This window comes from Lytechinus pictus, chromosome 4 (assembly GCF_037042905.1).
Source record: "Lytechinus pictus isolate F3 Inbred chromosome 4, Lp3.0, whole genome shotgun sequence".
Classification (NCBI taxonomy): Eukaryota; Metazoa; Echinodermata; class Echinoidea; order Temnopleuroida; family Toxopneustidae; genus Lytechinus; species Lytechinus pictus.
In genome coordinates, this window is record NC_087248.1 from 26,760,257 (window position 1) to 26,777,601 (window position 17,345).

Below are 17,345 nucleotides of genomic sequence, written 5' to 3' on the forward strand. Positions count from 1 at the left end.
CCTGAGATAATTAGAAGCTTTTTTTTTAGAGAGAAGTAAGGCGCTTCCTCTTTATAATGATCTAAACAATTAATTTAGGTGTGCACGCTTGGGGGATGCCCTCCCACAGAGCTCTGTTTTGTTGTCTATTTTAATATTGTTTTGTGTATTCTAATCAAGATCAGTTGCTTATTCTTCCTGTATGTATGTGATTTTGTATGTCATCATGAAGCTACTGCTGTGGAATAGACTCCCTGAAGACATAAAAACTGTATTTCTGTTCACTCCTTCAATAGTATTCTTAAAACTTTCTGTTCACTTGATAGTTTCTTTACGGACCTCGAGCTCTCTACAGAGTGGATCTGGCAATTTATAAGTCACATGTATCATTCATTATTATTAGTCTCAGGATTCCATATTAATTTTGGTGCTCTCTAGACATAGCATATCATGAAGATCGTTGGATTACCCTTTGTTGATATCCTTGTGTTTGACATTTCCACATGAGAAAGAAGATGGTCCCTATCATTGCAATCTTACATTGATATCTTTTTTCACCTGGATATTCCTTCTCTCAGAACAACAATGTATATCTTCATATTCCTACTTACTGTTTATGGAAGGGGCTGTAATTCACAATGTCAGGATCCATGTCACTGTGAGCAGCAGGGTGTGAATTTTAGAATGACATGTACAGATCATTATCTAGAAGATGTTCCAAAGGATCTCCCATGTCATGTTGGTATACTTAACTTGCGTAGGAACTTCATCACCACGCTAAACAGAGAGTCATTCCCATGCCAACACAGGTTGAGGAAACTTCTTCTGTCCAATAACCATCTACACTACATCGAGAAGCAAGTCTTTGATGATGCAGGAGAACTTGTACTCCTAGAACTTCACTCTAACTTCCTTCAGAGCATTCCATACCTTGGTTCGTTACCCATCATTCTACAAATATCTCTCATGCGGAACTCTCTGGCAGAGTGGGATCATCAAACACTTCAGAATACAACACACCTTACAGAACTTGAACTGGCATACAATAAACTCACAAATCCACCGAAAATTCCATTCAAATTATCAATTTTGAATTTGAAGGGAAATGCTATCAATGACCTTCACACAACAATGATGGCGTATCCAAATGCCATATCACATCTGAACATTAACTACAACAATATTGAATATTTGGATAGACTGCAAAGGATGAAAAGCCTGAAGATACTTATGCTTGAATTCAACTACATAAGAGGCATCAGTGACAATGTATTCTTAAGTGTCCCTTTGCTAGAAATAATCAAACTCCAGCACAATAACATCGTAGATGTCTCTTCCTTCTGTAATATGATGTACATCAGGCATATACTTTTGGAAGAAAACAAAATAAGAATTGTGAAAAGACCTGCCTTTACTAACATTCCAAACATAGATACAATCAATTTAAAGGGCAATGAAATTATTCAATTATCATACTCTTTCTTCAGTACACCACAAAGCCTTGTTCTTCGAAAAAACAGCCTGACAAGATTTGAATTATTTGAAGGAGGGAATTATACAAAGTTAAGAATTCTTGATGTTGATATGAATGACCTGCAAAATATTTCAATCTCGTCCTATCCTAACCTGTATTTTCTATTTGCTGCATTCAATAAAATAAAAGATGTTGACTTTGGCATTGATAGTCATCACCATTTACAATACATTAATTTGAATTCTAATCGAATTAAGAACATGAAAAAGTTTGGAAATTTGCCAAACCTAAAGTGGCTGCAACTCTCTTCAAACTCTATCACATGTTTGGATGACAAAACCCTGATTTGCCTTCCTCACCTGCGTGAGCTCAGGCTCGATAACAACAGAATATCAATATTATCAAACCTTCCAACTTGTCCTGAACTTACAAATCTCCAATTATGTGAAAACATAATTCACACCATAGAAAACTCAACATTTGACTCTTCACCAAGACTAGCAATATTAAACCTGGCCAAAAATAAAATTTCTGATCTTAGATTCCTTCATTCCATTTATTCACTTTATGAGCTGAATATGAGCCATAACAGACTCAGAACCATCAACTCCCCAGACTTCTTGACTCTAACCCATCTTAGGACCTTAGACTTGTCATTTAATTTATTCATGGAGATTAATACACCCAACTTGCAATACCTACAAAGCCTTGATATCAGTCACAACCTTTTATATCATTTAAACTTGAATCACCTCTTTGGTGACAGAACACTCGTTAACATCAATGCAGAGGGCAACAGAATCACTGATATTGTTTCTACTTCAGCACTTCATATAAACGTTAATAATAATGCCTTTGGAGCTTCAAATTCAAGTGAGCTATCAGGAACCAATATATTTGCATGTAACAACAACTTGACTGATTTCAAAAACATCAAAATTTCTCCTAATTTGGTGGGACTATACCTGAATAAAAATCATATTGTCTCCATACCCAATTTCACTTTCACATCAGCATCCTCACTAATGTTTCTTGAATTGAATGATAATGACATAGCTGATATATATCCTGCAGCATTCCATGGTTTAAGAAAAGTTATGAGATTGAAGCTGGAAAGGAATGGCATAACACATCTTCGTTCTGGTCTTTTCTCAAACATTCTGGATTTAAAGTTTGTATACTTGGGTGAAAATCCTTTGACACACGTCTCAAATCACCTGTTTCCAGCAAGTCAGGATATAGAGGGCATATCTTTTCCTTCTATACCATTTTCAAACACATCCTTGAGCATGTTTCAAGACATTCCAAATTTACTCTACTTGAAACTTGATGAAAATTTGGCTTTTCGGGCGCACTTTGTGAGAAACACAAGTAATCGTGAAGGAACCATTTTGGAATTCTCAGATCTATGGTTTTTAAATCTCTCTTCTATCAACCTTGGGGACCACTGTCAAAACGTGCTAATAAACACTGTAAACATACTTGATTTGTCCAACAATGCAATTACTACCATCCCAAAATACTGTCTGCCAAGAAGTAACAAAGCATACAGTCTAAATCTGTCTCAAAATAATCTAAAAAGCATCTTAAACGATTCATTTGACAAGCATCATCAATTTTGGTTTCTAGATTTAAGTTACAACCACATACTGTTCTTTGAATTTGGCTCATTACGGCATCAGACATACTTGACTAGTCTTCGCCTTCAAGGCAACCAACTTTCAAAGCTCGATCTCGGCTTACTGACCTTCCCTTTGAAACGCATCCAAATTGAATTGGAAAAAAATCCTTGGACATGTAATTGCGACCTCATCAAATCTATTTCGGCTCTGAAACCCACACACACTCCCGTAAAGTGTGAAAAGCCTGTAGCTTATGCCAACTATTCAGTGGCTGATCTTGCTGCCAAGAACAGCTTCACCTGCCGACCACTGCTGTGCTCTAGGCCCTACCAGACTCTACTTTCATTCCTTGGTGACAAAATGGTTGAGTTACCTTGCCCAATAATAACATCAAATGACATTTACTGGTCAGTCACATTTCAAGGGGAACAACTAGACACCGTAAGAGACACCCTACCAGAAGCAATTTCTATCCTCCCACATAATGCACTTCTTATCAGTGACGTTACTAAGGATATGATTGGTCTTTACACCTGTTGGAGTAGGAATGAAGGTGGGCAAACAAAATTTACAATAGATTTAGTTGTAGAGGAAATGGAAGAGAAGTGTGTCGAAGATAGTTCTAATACTAGTACTACAACATTAGCCAAAGAATGGAAAGATACACTCCAATGCGGTATTAATAATAGTTCAAATTCAGGTATGCCTACTTCTAATGTTATCAGTAATTCATGTTATGTATTGTTTGTATCGATGTTGGCATTCATTTACTGTCAGTAACAAAATATTGATTATGCACACCTAAAAGCCTTTTTCAGAGGCAATACAGTAACTTTTTGGAATAAATATGCATTTATTATTGGAGTGAAAATTTTGAATTGTTTGAAATGAAATATTGATGACACACCTGTTATTTAAATCTTTTTGGAGACAATACAGCCATTTTTAGGAATCATGTTAATACTTCATGCTTGTATTGGAATGAAATTTTGAAATGAAATGAAATATTGATACACACATGTATCTAATTTTATTCTTTTTGATGGCAAACCAGTATAGATTTTAGGGTTTAAAATACTAATACTTCATGCTCTAATTATTGGAATGATTTTTTTTTTTACTTTAATGAAATGCTGATAGCACACATGCATTTTAAACCTTTTTGGAGGAAAGAAATTGATATGTTAATTATACTACATGCAGATTATTGGAATGAAATTTTGATTTCTTAGTGATGAAATATTGATTATACAAATCTAAAAAAAAAGGTTTTGGAGGCAATACAGTAACTTTTTAGGAATAAGTATGCATTTATTATTGGAGTGAATAATTTTGAATTTCTTAAAATAAAATATTGATTACACGGATGTAATTTAAATCTTTTGGAAGCATTACAGTAATTTTTAGGAATATGTTAATACATCAGTCTCGAATTTGAAATGAAGTTTTGAATGCTAAACTGCTTGTAATGAAATATTGATTACACACATCTAATTTGATTCTTTTTGACAGCAAAACAGCAAAGCCTTTAGGATTTAAAGGGGAATCTAGCCTTGGCATTAAATGTGGCGTTGGGAAGGAGAAAAATAAATTAAACAGAATGGTGAAAGTTTGAAAGAAATCGGACAAGCAATAAGAAAGTTATAGCTGCTTTAAAGTTGAGATCACTAATACTATGTAGATTTCAAATTGGCAACTGAGTAAGTAAATTGTGACAAGGGGCAAGGACAACTTTCCCATAGGCCGTGTACTTTATTATCAGGGATTGTTGGTTTTCTCCTATTAAAGTACCCATCATCAAATTGTACATTTGTATAAAGAACTATCATTACAAGAAAAGGAGGGCAACAAAAAGTTTACACTTGAAAATAAGAAGCCTCCAAAAAATACAATAATTAATATACATGTATGTACTGTACACATCAGATGAAGAGGGGGGGGGCGAAATATGCTCATTCACAGACAGACACAACCACGGAGAAACATCGTCATCATCACACACAAAAGCACACCCGAACATCCATCATCTTGGTTCATTCATGAACAAAAATAATACATGTATAAATGAGGTGAGTTCAAATTAGGAGTAGGTACTAATAATGATCTTTTTTAGTTTGCATTTAAACGAAGAAACAGTTGAACATGAAAAAAGGCATACATTGAGATTATTCCAAAGTCGTGGTCGGGTAAATTTAAAGGAGTTCAGAATTAGGGTTGAAATTGTTTTAGGGTAATGAAAGCTATTACATGTAGCAGAGCGAGTATTGTATCGGTGAAAGTCGTAGTTATATTGAAAAAGATTGATGATATTAATAGGAGCATATATATCTAAACTGTGTGCATAAGTGTAGCAATCTTAAATTTTTGAATATCGTAGACTGTCATTGTTTTTAATCTAAAAAAATATGGCCCTGATGGTGTCAGATATGGAGAATTGGTGCAAATACGTAGTGCTTTTTCCTGGAGTTTATGGATACAATCCAGTTTAGTTATTCCAACACTGGCCCATGTTTATGTTGCAATTTAAATTTGTGTATAAGGGGTATCAACTTTCACTGTATATAATTCTTATAAATGTATTAATGGTTTTATATGTTTAATGTGGCATTTTTTATGTTTGACTTGAAGTTGTGAACAAAACAAATTTCCAGTATGGATAAATAAAGACCAACTTGAAGTAAAGACAAACTTGTATTTATTTAACAAACATAGTGCAATTTGAAGTTTGTATAGCTTATCCCTTTGACTATAAAAGAAATCTGTTATTCTACAGGCATTGTACTGAGATAACTGGTTTTCAGAAAGCAACCCAAACAGATAAAGATGTACTTATATCAGATTGGTGATTATTATGGTATGTGATCTGTATATAATGTTTTTCTTTCTTTATCACTGTTGTTAATAAAGCTATTGTGAGTGCAACATGGTCTTTACACGAGAATGAAGCTGGGAAAAATAATTACATGTACACTGTACTATAAACCTACATGTACCAGGCATGAAATCATTATCATTATTGTTTATTTTCGGGGTCTACGTTTTGCAACCTTCTGCCAAATTCTGCAACATTGAATACATGTAAGTTTGAACATTGCAATGAATCAAAGGTGATTTTTTAATATAATTCTGGGACTCTCTGTTCTGTTTCATTAAAACGGGATGGACAGTTTTACAAGAAAATGAAATTATGCTTAATTGGCAATGATCTACATGTACATGCATGTGCGATGTGTGGTGGTATTTATTACAAAATATGAGTACCGGTATATCATCTTAAAGGTCAAAGGAAGTATTTGCAGTAAACAATTATTTCATTAGAAAGTCTTTTTAACAAAGGTTAATGGTCACAATATCATCATCGATCTACATCGGGTATATTAGTGTAAACTTATCTTTAAGAAATCATGAAATCTTAGCTGAAAACAGATCATTCTGATGATCACTATCACAAAAAGACATGGATGGGACAGTGTATTAAAGGTAAATGCTAGTTTTGGTAACGATATCAAAATGAGTTCGTACAGAATCCAATGAAATGACCACCAGAGTGTCTGTTTGTATAAATAAAACGCATGCGCCAAAGGATTCTGGAAGAAATTTCGTAATTGCTGAGAAATCAGCAAATAAGCACAGGATTCGGGTAGAGCGTCGGGCCCGAGGCTCAAAGCAATAATTATACACTGTCCCACGTGCGCTTATCTGTGTTGGGGAAGTTCAGTCTGAACATTTTTCAGCGTAGATTTCAAGATTTCACAAAGTTCAGTTTATGTAACTGTACCAGATCTAGATCCTATGATATACTGACAATTAAACCTGGTTTTACAGACTTTCTCATGAAATCAGTGTTTACTGCAACTACTGGAATTTCTCTTTACTATTGCTTGGAAAAGTACCAGACATTTGATGGAATTCCATGTAGCTTGTTTCTTCCAGAGCCGATTGGCACATATGTTTTATTTTTACTGTACAAACACTTGTGTGGTATTTTTTATTGGATTCTGTTCGAACTCATTTTGAGGTCTTTACCACTACTGGTATGTCTTTAACATGCAGTTTGTGGATACATACATGTACAGAGATCTTGAATCTTGAATCTTGAAGAAGTACTCTCCCAAAAGCGTACACGCTGTCCTGGAGAGGGTTGTGCTGTGTCAGGTGCTGCCAGTGCTTCAGGTGATGTGGTGATCCTGTGGTGGTATTCTTGGTGCACTATATACAGTGTGCTAGGTGCAGTGTGCGGGTGGTGCGTGTGTGTCCCTCTTACAGCATCTTAAGGGGAGGGGGAGGCAACATTTGCTGAATGATAGGCAATGTTGATCCCCGGAAGCCAGCTATAGAGGTCGAAGTTACAGCAGCGTTTGGGAGAGTATTCCAAATACGGATAGTTCTTGGGAACATACTGTACATGTAGCAGTTCACTCTACAAAAAGGCTGGGTGTACTTGAGCTGATGTCCAGTGTGTTGTGAACGTTGTGGACGAGAACTGCTGCTTAACTTAATCTGATGTGGCATGTTGATGTAAACATAATTGTGATGAATTTTGTAGAACATCTCACATTTTAAATGAAATGCCCAACTTGTTTTAGATTTACTGGTGTTTGTATACTTCTGTGATATTTCATATTGATGTAATCAATAGTCCTGCTTGTAGGATCATTCGCTCAGAGAGAAAGTCACTCATGAATATTAAAAAATGCATATAATAGCTAGGCCTACACTAGTCTGCTATGCAGACTCTGAATGGCTCGTGAAGTGGGATCTGCAGCTGGTTTGCGAAGCAAACCAGCCTGAAAGGGCGAGCGAAGCGAGCCATTTCAGATCTGCAGGCTCTAGTAGACCTGGGCTGCGTTTATGCGACCTCAAGCCAGAATCATGATTTGAATCATGATTCGAATCATGATTAAAAACACAAACATGAATCACAATATCACAGAAACAGCGTTTAGACGACCTTCATTCCAATGCTGTTTCTCCTCAGATTCGGGCCAATCCAGTGCGCATCACTAGTGCGCAGTTTGACAGAGGAAGTTTTTCGCACGTGTTTCGGCTCTCGAAAAATCTTTTGCTTCCAGAATTCAGTCTATACCTCATCATGTTTACGTCTATCATATAGGGTCCATAACTATGCTTCTATTCATCTTGTTAGTTTATCCAAAATGGTGTTCGGAAATGACTTTCAGCGTAGATTCAATTTAATATTAGTACTGTATACTCAACAACAACTGGGATCATTGTCTGTCCAGTTAATTCATTTACTAGAACTTGAAGTTGAAGACATGACCAAAAAATGAAAAGTAGTGGACGATGCAATGACCAACACAGAACTTGAGCATGACAAGAAATGCATGCGTAGTACATAATCATGTGCATACAATGAGCATGTAGAGTGCCTTGAGCTTGGCAAGAGTCAAACCGAAAGTAGCCCGACGCAACAGTGAGGTCATAGAATCATGATTGTAATCACGATATCGTTTATTCGAACATTTTCGTACGTGATTCTGCAGAAACGTCTTTCCAAACGCCCCTTTTTTCGTGTTTCATGTTTGTGATTCTAATCATGATTATATTCAATTTCGACTAAACGCAATCGTGATTCTACAGAATCATGATTTGAATCATGATTCAGATCATGATTCTAGGGTAAAAAAGTGGCGGATAAACGCACCCCTAGTCTAATTCCAGATCTGCAGGCTCTAGTAGACCTAGTCTGCTATGCAGACTCCTTGAATCAGCTGTGATACACACACTGCAGATGTGGGTCTACAATTGTAGACTAGGCCTACACTGTAAAAACTGTGGTGTTAAAACTGACACCAATTGGTGTTAATAGAGGACCACACCCTGAGGTGTTAAAATAACACCCTAGAGATTCACCAAAGAGTGTAAATGTAACAACCATAGGTGTTGTAATAACACCTATAGGTGTAAAACTAACACCACCAATTTAACACCGGTGTAAAATAACTGGTGTGGTCCTCTATGTACACCGGTTAACACCACAGTTTTTGCTGTGTATAATGTATCTTAATCAGACAAATGACAAGCTAATCCAATGGTCCATAACACATTTCTTTGTCTGCAAAAGATTGATTGCATAATTCAACATACAAGTAGCTGTAAGCCTCTATGGCAATCCATGTAGAAGAAAGTTGTAGTAAATGTAGATATCGAGCATATCTCCAGGGTGACCAGACGTCCCGTATTTCCCGGGATTGTCCCGACAAACCCTTCTTGGGACGCCTATTTGTCCCGTATTTCAGAATATTGAACAAAATGTAGTTAAAGGAGAATGAAACTCTTGGAGCAAGTTAGCTTTTGTGAAAGCAGAAAAATCAAAGAATAAGATCAACAAAACTTTGAGTAAAATAGGACTAGCAATAAAAGAGTTATGAGCATTTGAATGTCGAGATCACTAATGCTATGGAGATCCTCCCATCGGCAATGCGACCAAGATCTGTGATGTCACACACGTACAACTCTCCCATTTGGACACTGAAAATATACCCCAAAACATATCTTTTTGCTCATTCTAATCATATGACAAACGATTCATCAATGATATAATGTTGTGAAACCTCTGTACTTGTCATCTCATAAAGAGAACACCTCACCTTGTGATAGACTATATAAAAGTGAGAATATACGTGAAATAAGTACTAAAGTAATGAGGGAGTTGTACGTGTGTGATATCACAGATCTTGGTCGCATTGCCGATGGGAGGATCTACATGGCATTAGTGATCTCAATATTCAAATGCTCATAACTTTCTTATTATTCATTCAATCTTCCTCAAACTTTCAACAATATGTTTCTTTGATTTTTATCTTTGATATGGATTCAGGTGGTTTCAAGGGTTTCATTCTCCTTTAATACATAAAGTGACGAATTTTCATTAAATAACCAACGGATGACGAAGCAGAGACAACAATTAAATTGATAACTGTAAACTTTTGCAAGTTCTGCGATGATTTTCTTGCTAATTCATTAATTGCAAACGAACTGGCCTCCTGCCTGTGTGTGGCAGGCTACAACCTAGGCATGTAGGATCAGAGCAAATTCTCAATGGTGCAAACAATCTCACATGATAAACAGTTTTTCCACCAAAATAATCACAAAATCGGCGGGAAATTCTTATAATTATATTATGGATTCTCAGATTAATGATTTTGAGATGTATTAGGAGGAACAAGTTATTGACTTTTCATAGATCTAGTTGTTTCATACCCCTTTCATAAACCCAATAAAACCCAATTATGCGGCTAATAGCAGCATAATTTGGTCGTAAAATCAGAGGAGGACAAGAGTTATCCGTATTATTCTGATGCTGCTATTATCCGCATAAAAGCGGCATCGGGACAAGATTTTGAGTTTATGAACGTATTTCCAAATAATGAGGATAATTGCCATGGTGCGGTCACAAGGTCGCCCTTTTCCAACACAACCGCATCGGAGCTGGCGTGTCCAGTTTTCATGACGATTATCCGCCTTTTTCAGGACGGGCGCTCGTAAAAATAATGCGGACAATTTTCGGAGTTTGTGAACGCAATTTTTACTCTTAGGCGGCTAATTGGAGGATAGGTTTTATTGGGTTTATGAAAGGGGTATAAGCTTTCATTTTTAATTTTGGTGTGTATGATGCCGCGATGTTTTATCTAATTTTTAAGTTTGACAATAAGTTTCACTTTGAAATTTTATTCATTTCTAAAACATTTTACTTTTTGAAATTTTTAAAACACATTTTAAAAAACACCAAATAACATTATGATTTTCATTAGATGATTGGATTTTTTTTTTTTGCTTGAAGTTTGAACTTTTCCCCTTTTTCTTTCTTTTCTACCCTATCATTCCTGCTTGCCCTATTTTGTTCCATCTATCTTTATTTCCTATCTTTCTTTCCTGAACATTTTTTTTCTCTCTCTGTTCATTTTTTCTTTCTTTCCTTTTTTCTCTTTCTTTCCTTTTTTATCAAATTTCCTTTTTTATTTCCTTCATTCTCATCTTTCCTTAAAATTACCTTGGCTTCCTTTTCTCTTCCTCTCCTGTTTCTTTTCGTTCTTTCTCTCCTTCCATTATTTTCTCTTTTTTCGTTCTCTCCTCTCTTCATTCTTCATTCCCTCCCTCTCTTTCTTCCTTTCTTTATTTTATTTTTTCCTTCTAATTCTTTTCCCTTATTCTTTCTTTCCCTTCTTTCCTTCCTCCCTCCCCTCCTGTTTTCTTCTTTCTTTCAAAGAATGAAGGAAACATTTCTTTCCTTCATTTCTTTCCTCCTCCTTTTTCTTACTTTTTCCCTGTAATTCTCTCCTTTATTTTGTCTTTCACACATTTATTCATCTTCCCTTTCTTTCTTTTTCTTTATTTCTCTCTTTCTATATTCATTTCAAAGAATGACAGAAACCTTTTTTATCTCTTATTCTTTTTTTCATCCTTCTTTTATTCTAACTTTCTGTTATTTTTTCCTTTATTTTCTTTCCTTCTCAATTCAACTTTTTTCTTTCTCTCCTTCATTCTTTCATTCACCCTCCCTTCTAATTCTTTATATTTGTTTTTTTTTCACAAGTCTAACACTTTGTGTGGGCTTCTTGGTTGATCTTTGTTTGTCAATTGTCCCGTATTTCATTTTGTAAAATCTGGTCACCCTGCATATCTCTGAATTAATTAATTTGTATTCGACGAATACAAAATGTGGCAGCACAATTAATTTTACAGGTTTCCCTAGATCTTCAATCCTTCCCAACCACTCTTAAAGTTGATACTGCACTGGCTTCCTGTGAATGTTCAAATTAGTCTATTTTTGTTTGTCAATAAAGCACTGAAACAAGCGGAACGCCTCTGGCAGTCTCGCCTGCATTACATGATTTGATATACCAGCAGTGCTGACTTTCAAAGAGACTATTAAATAATTATTCATAAGAGAAAACACTCATAATAATAAAATACTATGTCCATTTACCCAGCATGACCTTTGACCATGATCATGTGACCTCGGACATGTGCAAAACAACTCCATTACTGTATGTCTATGTTTCATGAACTACATGTGCAGATCCATAAACTTTTAAAGTTATGATGGCAATTCAACAAATACCCCAAACATTATCAAAGTTTGTTGACCCTAAATGACCTTTGACCTTGATCATGTGACCTGAAACTCGCACAGGATGTGTAGTGATACTTGTTTACTCTTATGTCAAAGTTTTATGAATCAGATCCATAAAAGTTCAAAGTTATGATGACGATTCCACAACTACCCCCAACATGGTCAAAGTTTGTTGAGCCAAAGTGACCTTTGACCTTGGTCATGTGATGGGAAACTAAGGCAGGATCTTTAATGATACACTATTACCCTTATTTCCAAGTTTCATGAACTAGGTCCATACACTTTCGAAGTAATGACGACATTTCAAAAACTTAACCTTCGGTTAAGATTTCAATGTTGACGACGCCGCCGTCGCCGTCAGAAAAGCGGCACCTATAGTCTCACTCTGCTTCGCAGGTGAGACAAAAACGTACTGCCGTATTTTGGTTGCAAATAAGGACTAAATACGCCAAAAACATACTGGTCGGCAGGTCTGTGTTTACCACGTATCTTTGGCGTTCACCCAAACAATTGTATTAATTGGTTTTGGGCAAACAGATCAATTTTTATACGCCCGTCTTGACGGGACGTATTATGGTATCACGCTCGGTGTCCGTCCGTCTGTCTGTCCGTCCGTTAACTTTTCCTTGTAAACGCGATAACTTCAGTTGAACTTAACCTAGGCTCAAATAATTTGGTGTGTATGATACTAGCATGGATCTCAGGCAGCCTATTGGTTTTGAGGTCAAAAGGACAAAAGTCAAGGTCACAGTGACCTATTTTCATTGTACCCTTCTGCAGTCCTTGTAAACGCGATAACTTCAGTTGAACTTAACCTAGGCTCAAATAATTTGGTGTGTATGATACTAGCATGGATCTCAGGAAGCCTATTGGTTTTGAGGTCAAAAGGTCAAAGGTCAAGGTCACAGTGACCTATTTTCATTATACCCTTCTGCAGTCCTTGTAAACGTGATAACTTCAGTTGAACTTAACCTAGGCTCATATAATTTGGTGTGTATGATACTAGCATGGATCCCAGCAAGCCTATCGATTTAGAGGTAAAAAAGTCAAAGGTCAAGATCATAGTGACATGTTTTCATCTTATCCTTCTACAGTCCTTGTAAACGTGATAACTTCAGTTGAACTTAACCTAGGCTCATGTAGTTTGGTGTGTATGATACTAGCATAGATCCTAGCAATTCTATTGATTTTGAGGTCAGAAGGTCAAAGGTGAAGTCGCCATCTTCCACTTTTCTTGCTTGACCAATAGCTCCATTTTCGGCGTTACAGACGGGCGTATTATGTGCTCGCCTTAGTGACACTCTTGTTAGATTTCTGCTAAAAAATAAAAGTGGAAATCTTATTTTCTTTTCTGAGATAGGGAAACATTTATTTTCAAGGCAAGGACACCAAAATCTATAGTGATCGAACAACGTACTGCAAGCAAAATCACTTACAGCAAAACATCATGGCTATCTGCACATAACAGAGCGATACAACAGGGTGAATGGCTGTGGGTTACTTTTTGAATTGCGATCAGCTGTATTACATTCCAATCAATCATTGTTGTTATATTGTAAAGAAAAATTCTAGTCTATCTCAAACAGATTAAAACCAAAATGTCAAGCCACGTAGCTAGCTCGCTTTAAGATATCTCCTCCAGTTCCTTATTTTGAGACTTGTGTAGGCAAATTTAAGAGGAGATCTTGGGTATTCTGATCATGTATTTTTCAAGGAATACATTTCTCATATATATGGCTTTTCTGAAACAGTATCTAAGGGCTATATATCGTACATTTTAATATTGTATTGATGATACAACGATCCAGATGGCCGTCAGCCACATTTAAAGAAAACTAATTGAACGTTATAAAGCTACTTAGAAGAAATTGCAACAGGTCCAAAATTTCAACAACAAAGAGCAAGAGTAGGCCCTATTTTACATACCTGGTTGCCCCCCAAGGGCAAATATCTCCCCATTGTATCCACTGGTATCTCCGTTGATGGAAACACGCCCCCCTCCTCCACCACCTCCTGTCAACCCCATAGCACGCCCCCCATTTGGCTCTATACGCCCACTTCCTACCAGGGAGGTTGTATTGATATAAATACTGCCACCACCACCATGACTTCACTCATCATGCTCATGATAGAGTATTTGCCAATGATGGTTATCATGCGATAAATTTCATCAGCTATTTTTCTTCTTTCTAATGTAGGGTCTATTCATAAAAAATGTCTTCACACATCTAAATACATGATATATCTTGGAAGAAAAAATCTTTGAAAAGGATCATATCTTGGCACTAATCAACATCCCCCGCTATATACCAATACCTAAAGGGGTACTCCAGGCTGAAGGTTGTTCGAACAGTAAAGTGAGACAAACAAAACACTGACAAATTGATAAAAATTGGAAATGAATACAAACAAATATATGGTATCTTCAAATTTTGCATTAGGCCCTATTTTCGGTGAAATTTACATTCATGTCAGGAATATGCAATGAGGGTCTATTGTATCATAAAAAATTAGGTTTATTAAAATTTTGTCCACACAGAATATTGCTTCAAAGATCATCATTTTGTTACTCAGGCGACTTACATACATTTGAGACAAAAAAAGTATGAGTTCATTTCAATAAAATCAGAAAAAGAGGAAAGAGCTGAAGGATATGGCATTATCGTTCCATTTATTGCATATTCATGGCCACATGCTGCTCAGTAATATCAGTTGCATAATACAGTGTTTAATTTTGTTATTTTTTATCAGATTTTGATGATATTTTCAGCAATTTGCTCATCTAATTTTACTCAATTTAGTCATATTGTTGGGCCCAGAATACCCCTTTAATTCGGTCTAGGTATACTTTAAATTACTTGGTATAAGAAAGGGAGACAAGTTTTAAAGAGAGAAATTATTCATTAACATCGTCACTATTGGTGCCCTTGGCACTGTTAGTGATTTGTATTAACATTAGTGCCACTGTTAGCTTCGGCTAAGCTTCTGTGAGTTTATCGATACCGGTAGGCCTACTTTTAGTGCTCTGTTAGTGAAAACAATGTGTCAAGGCGGTGGTCACCCGTGAAAGGTGTGACTGGCCCTAATGTTAGCGTTCTACGCTTCTGTGCGGTCGCCACTGGTCATTAGCTGGCTTAAGCAGCTTATTGTTATGTTAATTAGAAGCTGGTAAGTAGCTGGATCATCTCTGGAATGTAATTAGGAATGTAATTGAGCCCAACCCTGCTATTCGAACACCACACAATACCCATATATTTTCAATCATGTTACGAGTTCATGATTGTGTATTAGAATCAAAATGACAATTTTCAACAGAGCTGTGATTGTGCATTTTGTGGTTCCATGACAGTGGCGTACGCAGGGGGGGGGGGGTGGTTCCAGGGGTTTACCCCTCCCCCTTTAATTTGTTTTTGATACCCAAAACTCCCCTAAAATTTGTTCATTCAGCTTGAAACCCCCTCCCCCTTTATACAAATCTTGTGTACGCTACTGTTCCATGACATTTGCTCTGGCGACAATTGCTCTGATGGAAAATCTACATGTTAAGCCAAACATAAAACCTAACCTCCAATGCTAAATAAACCCTATTCCTTTTCTTTATTCTGAACAAATATCTCTTTCAATCCTACTATCCTGTGCCCTCAGATAATTATATTAAGACCGCAGCAAATGTCGCATTACTCCATTTTGTACATTCAATACAAAATAAGCAAGGTGTTTTCCCTGCATGAATGTTAGTTGACTTTTATTTTCCTTTATTTGATTGTGGGCTTGCTGATTAAAAAAGATAACATTCAGTTACTCTTGAATGGAGCCTTATAGCAGCAAACAATCCTTATTGGCTGTCAAAACGTTGATGAACATTGCATCTAATTTATCCATGGGGAAGATAAATTGTGAACTTACATACATTATGATGAAGTGTTTCTGATTCATATTTCAGTAAAATGTATTGATTCATATTTTGAAACCCAGATCAACCTTTGATTTACTATATATATATGTTAGGGAAAGTTCTATTGTGAATGCCTTATTTTATCACTTCAGTCAGAGGGTCATGTGTTTGAATATCATTCAGCAAGAGCGTATATTGTGCCGTATTCAACCTGGGTGATGTAAATATTGCATTGGCGTGAATCTATTCATTGATATGCAGAGCTGACGAAAATTAATCTGCATTAACTAAACAATTCTGATAAAGAGTAATATGCTATTTAAAGTAAGCAAGAAAATCACCACCATATTGTGTTTCTTGCTTTTTCAGATACTTGATCGTGCAGACGTTGGAGAGAAGATGGCTGATTATATCCAGAATGTTAGAATACTGTGGAGCGAAAGACTGAACATCCTCCGGGCCACTCGAGCTGAGTTAGATCCCAACGGTTGATTGGGAATGAGGAGATGACACAAGTATTCCAGGACAAGACAGTCCATTGGACATGAATCTTCAGGACCAATCAGGCAGAGTTTGGAGAAGGAGAAGACAGGAGTATTCTGGTATAAGGCAGTCCATCGGAGACCTATATATTCAGGACTTCTCATGCTGAGTTAGATCCCAACGGTTGATGGAGAATGAGGAGATGACAGAAGTATTCCAGGACAGGACTGTCCATTAGACATGAATCTTCAGGACTGATCGGGCAGAGTTTGGAGGAGGAGTATTCTGGTATAAGGCAGTCCATCGGAGACCTATATATTCAGGACTTCTCATGCTGAGTTAGATCCCAACAGTTGATGGAGAATGAGGAGATGACAGAAGTATTCCAGGACAAGACAGTCCATTAGACATGAATCTTCAGGACTGATTGGGCAGAGTTTGGAGCAGGAGTATTCTGGTATAAAGCAGTCCATCGGAGACCTATATATTCAGGACTTCTCATGCTGAGTTAGATCCCAACAGTTGATGGAGAATGAGGAGATGACAGAAGTATTCCAGGACAGGACAGTCCATTAGACATGAATCTTCAGGACTGATCGGGCAGAGTTTGGAGCAGGAGTATTCTGGTATAAGGCAGTCCATCGGAGACCTATATATTCAGGACTTCTCATGCTGAGTTAGATCCCAACAGTTGATGGAGAATGAGGAGATGACAGAAGTATTCCAGGACAGGACAGTCCATTAGACATGAATCTTCTGGACTGATTGGGCAGAGTTTGGAGCAGGAGTATTCTG

The 17,345-nt window shown here is 36.7% G+C and overlaps 1 protein-coding gene across 1 annotated transcript in view; it reads left to right on the forward strand.

Moving 5' to 3' along the window:
* LOC129258762 (SET domain-containing protein 4-like) overlaps positions 1–16,559 on the forward strand; it is a 46,620-nt gene extending 30,061 nt beyond the window's left edge. Inside the window, exon 9 of the mRNA XM_064098006.1 lies at positions 16,437–16,559. Within this exon, the coding sequence (XP_063954076.1) occupies positions 16,437–16,559 (123 nt within the window). The remainder of the gene's footprint in view (positions 1–16,436) is intronic.
* Positions 16,560–17,345: the final 786 nt, after the last annotated feature.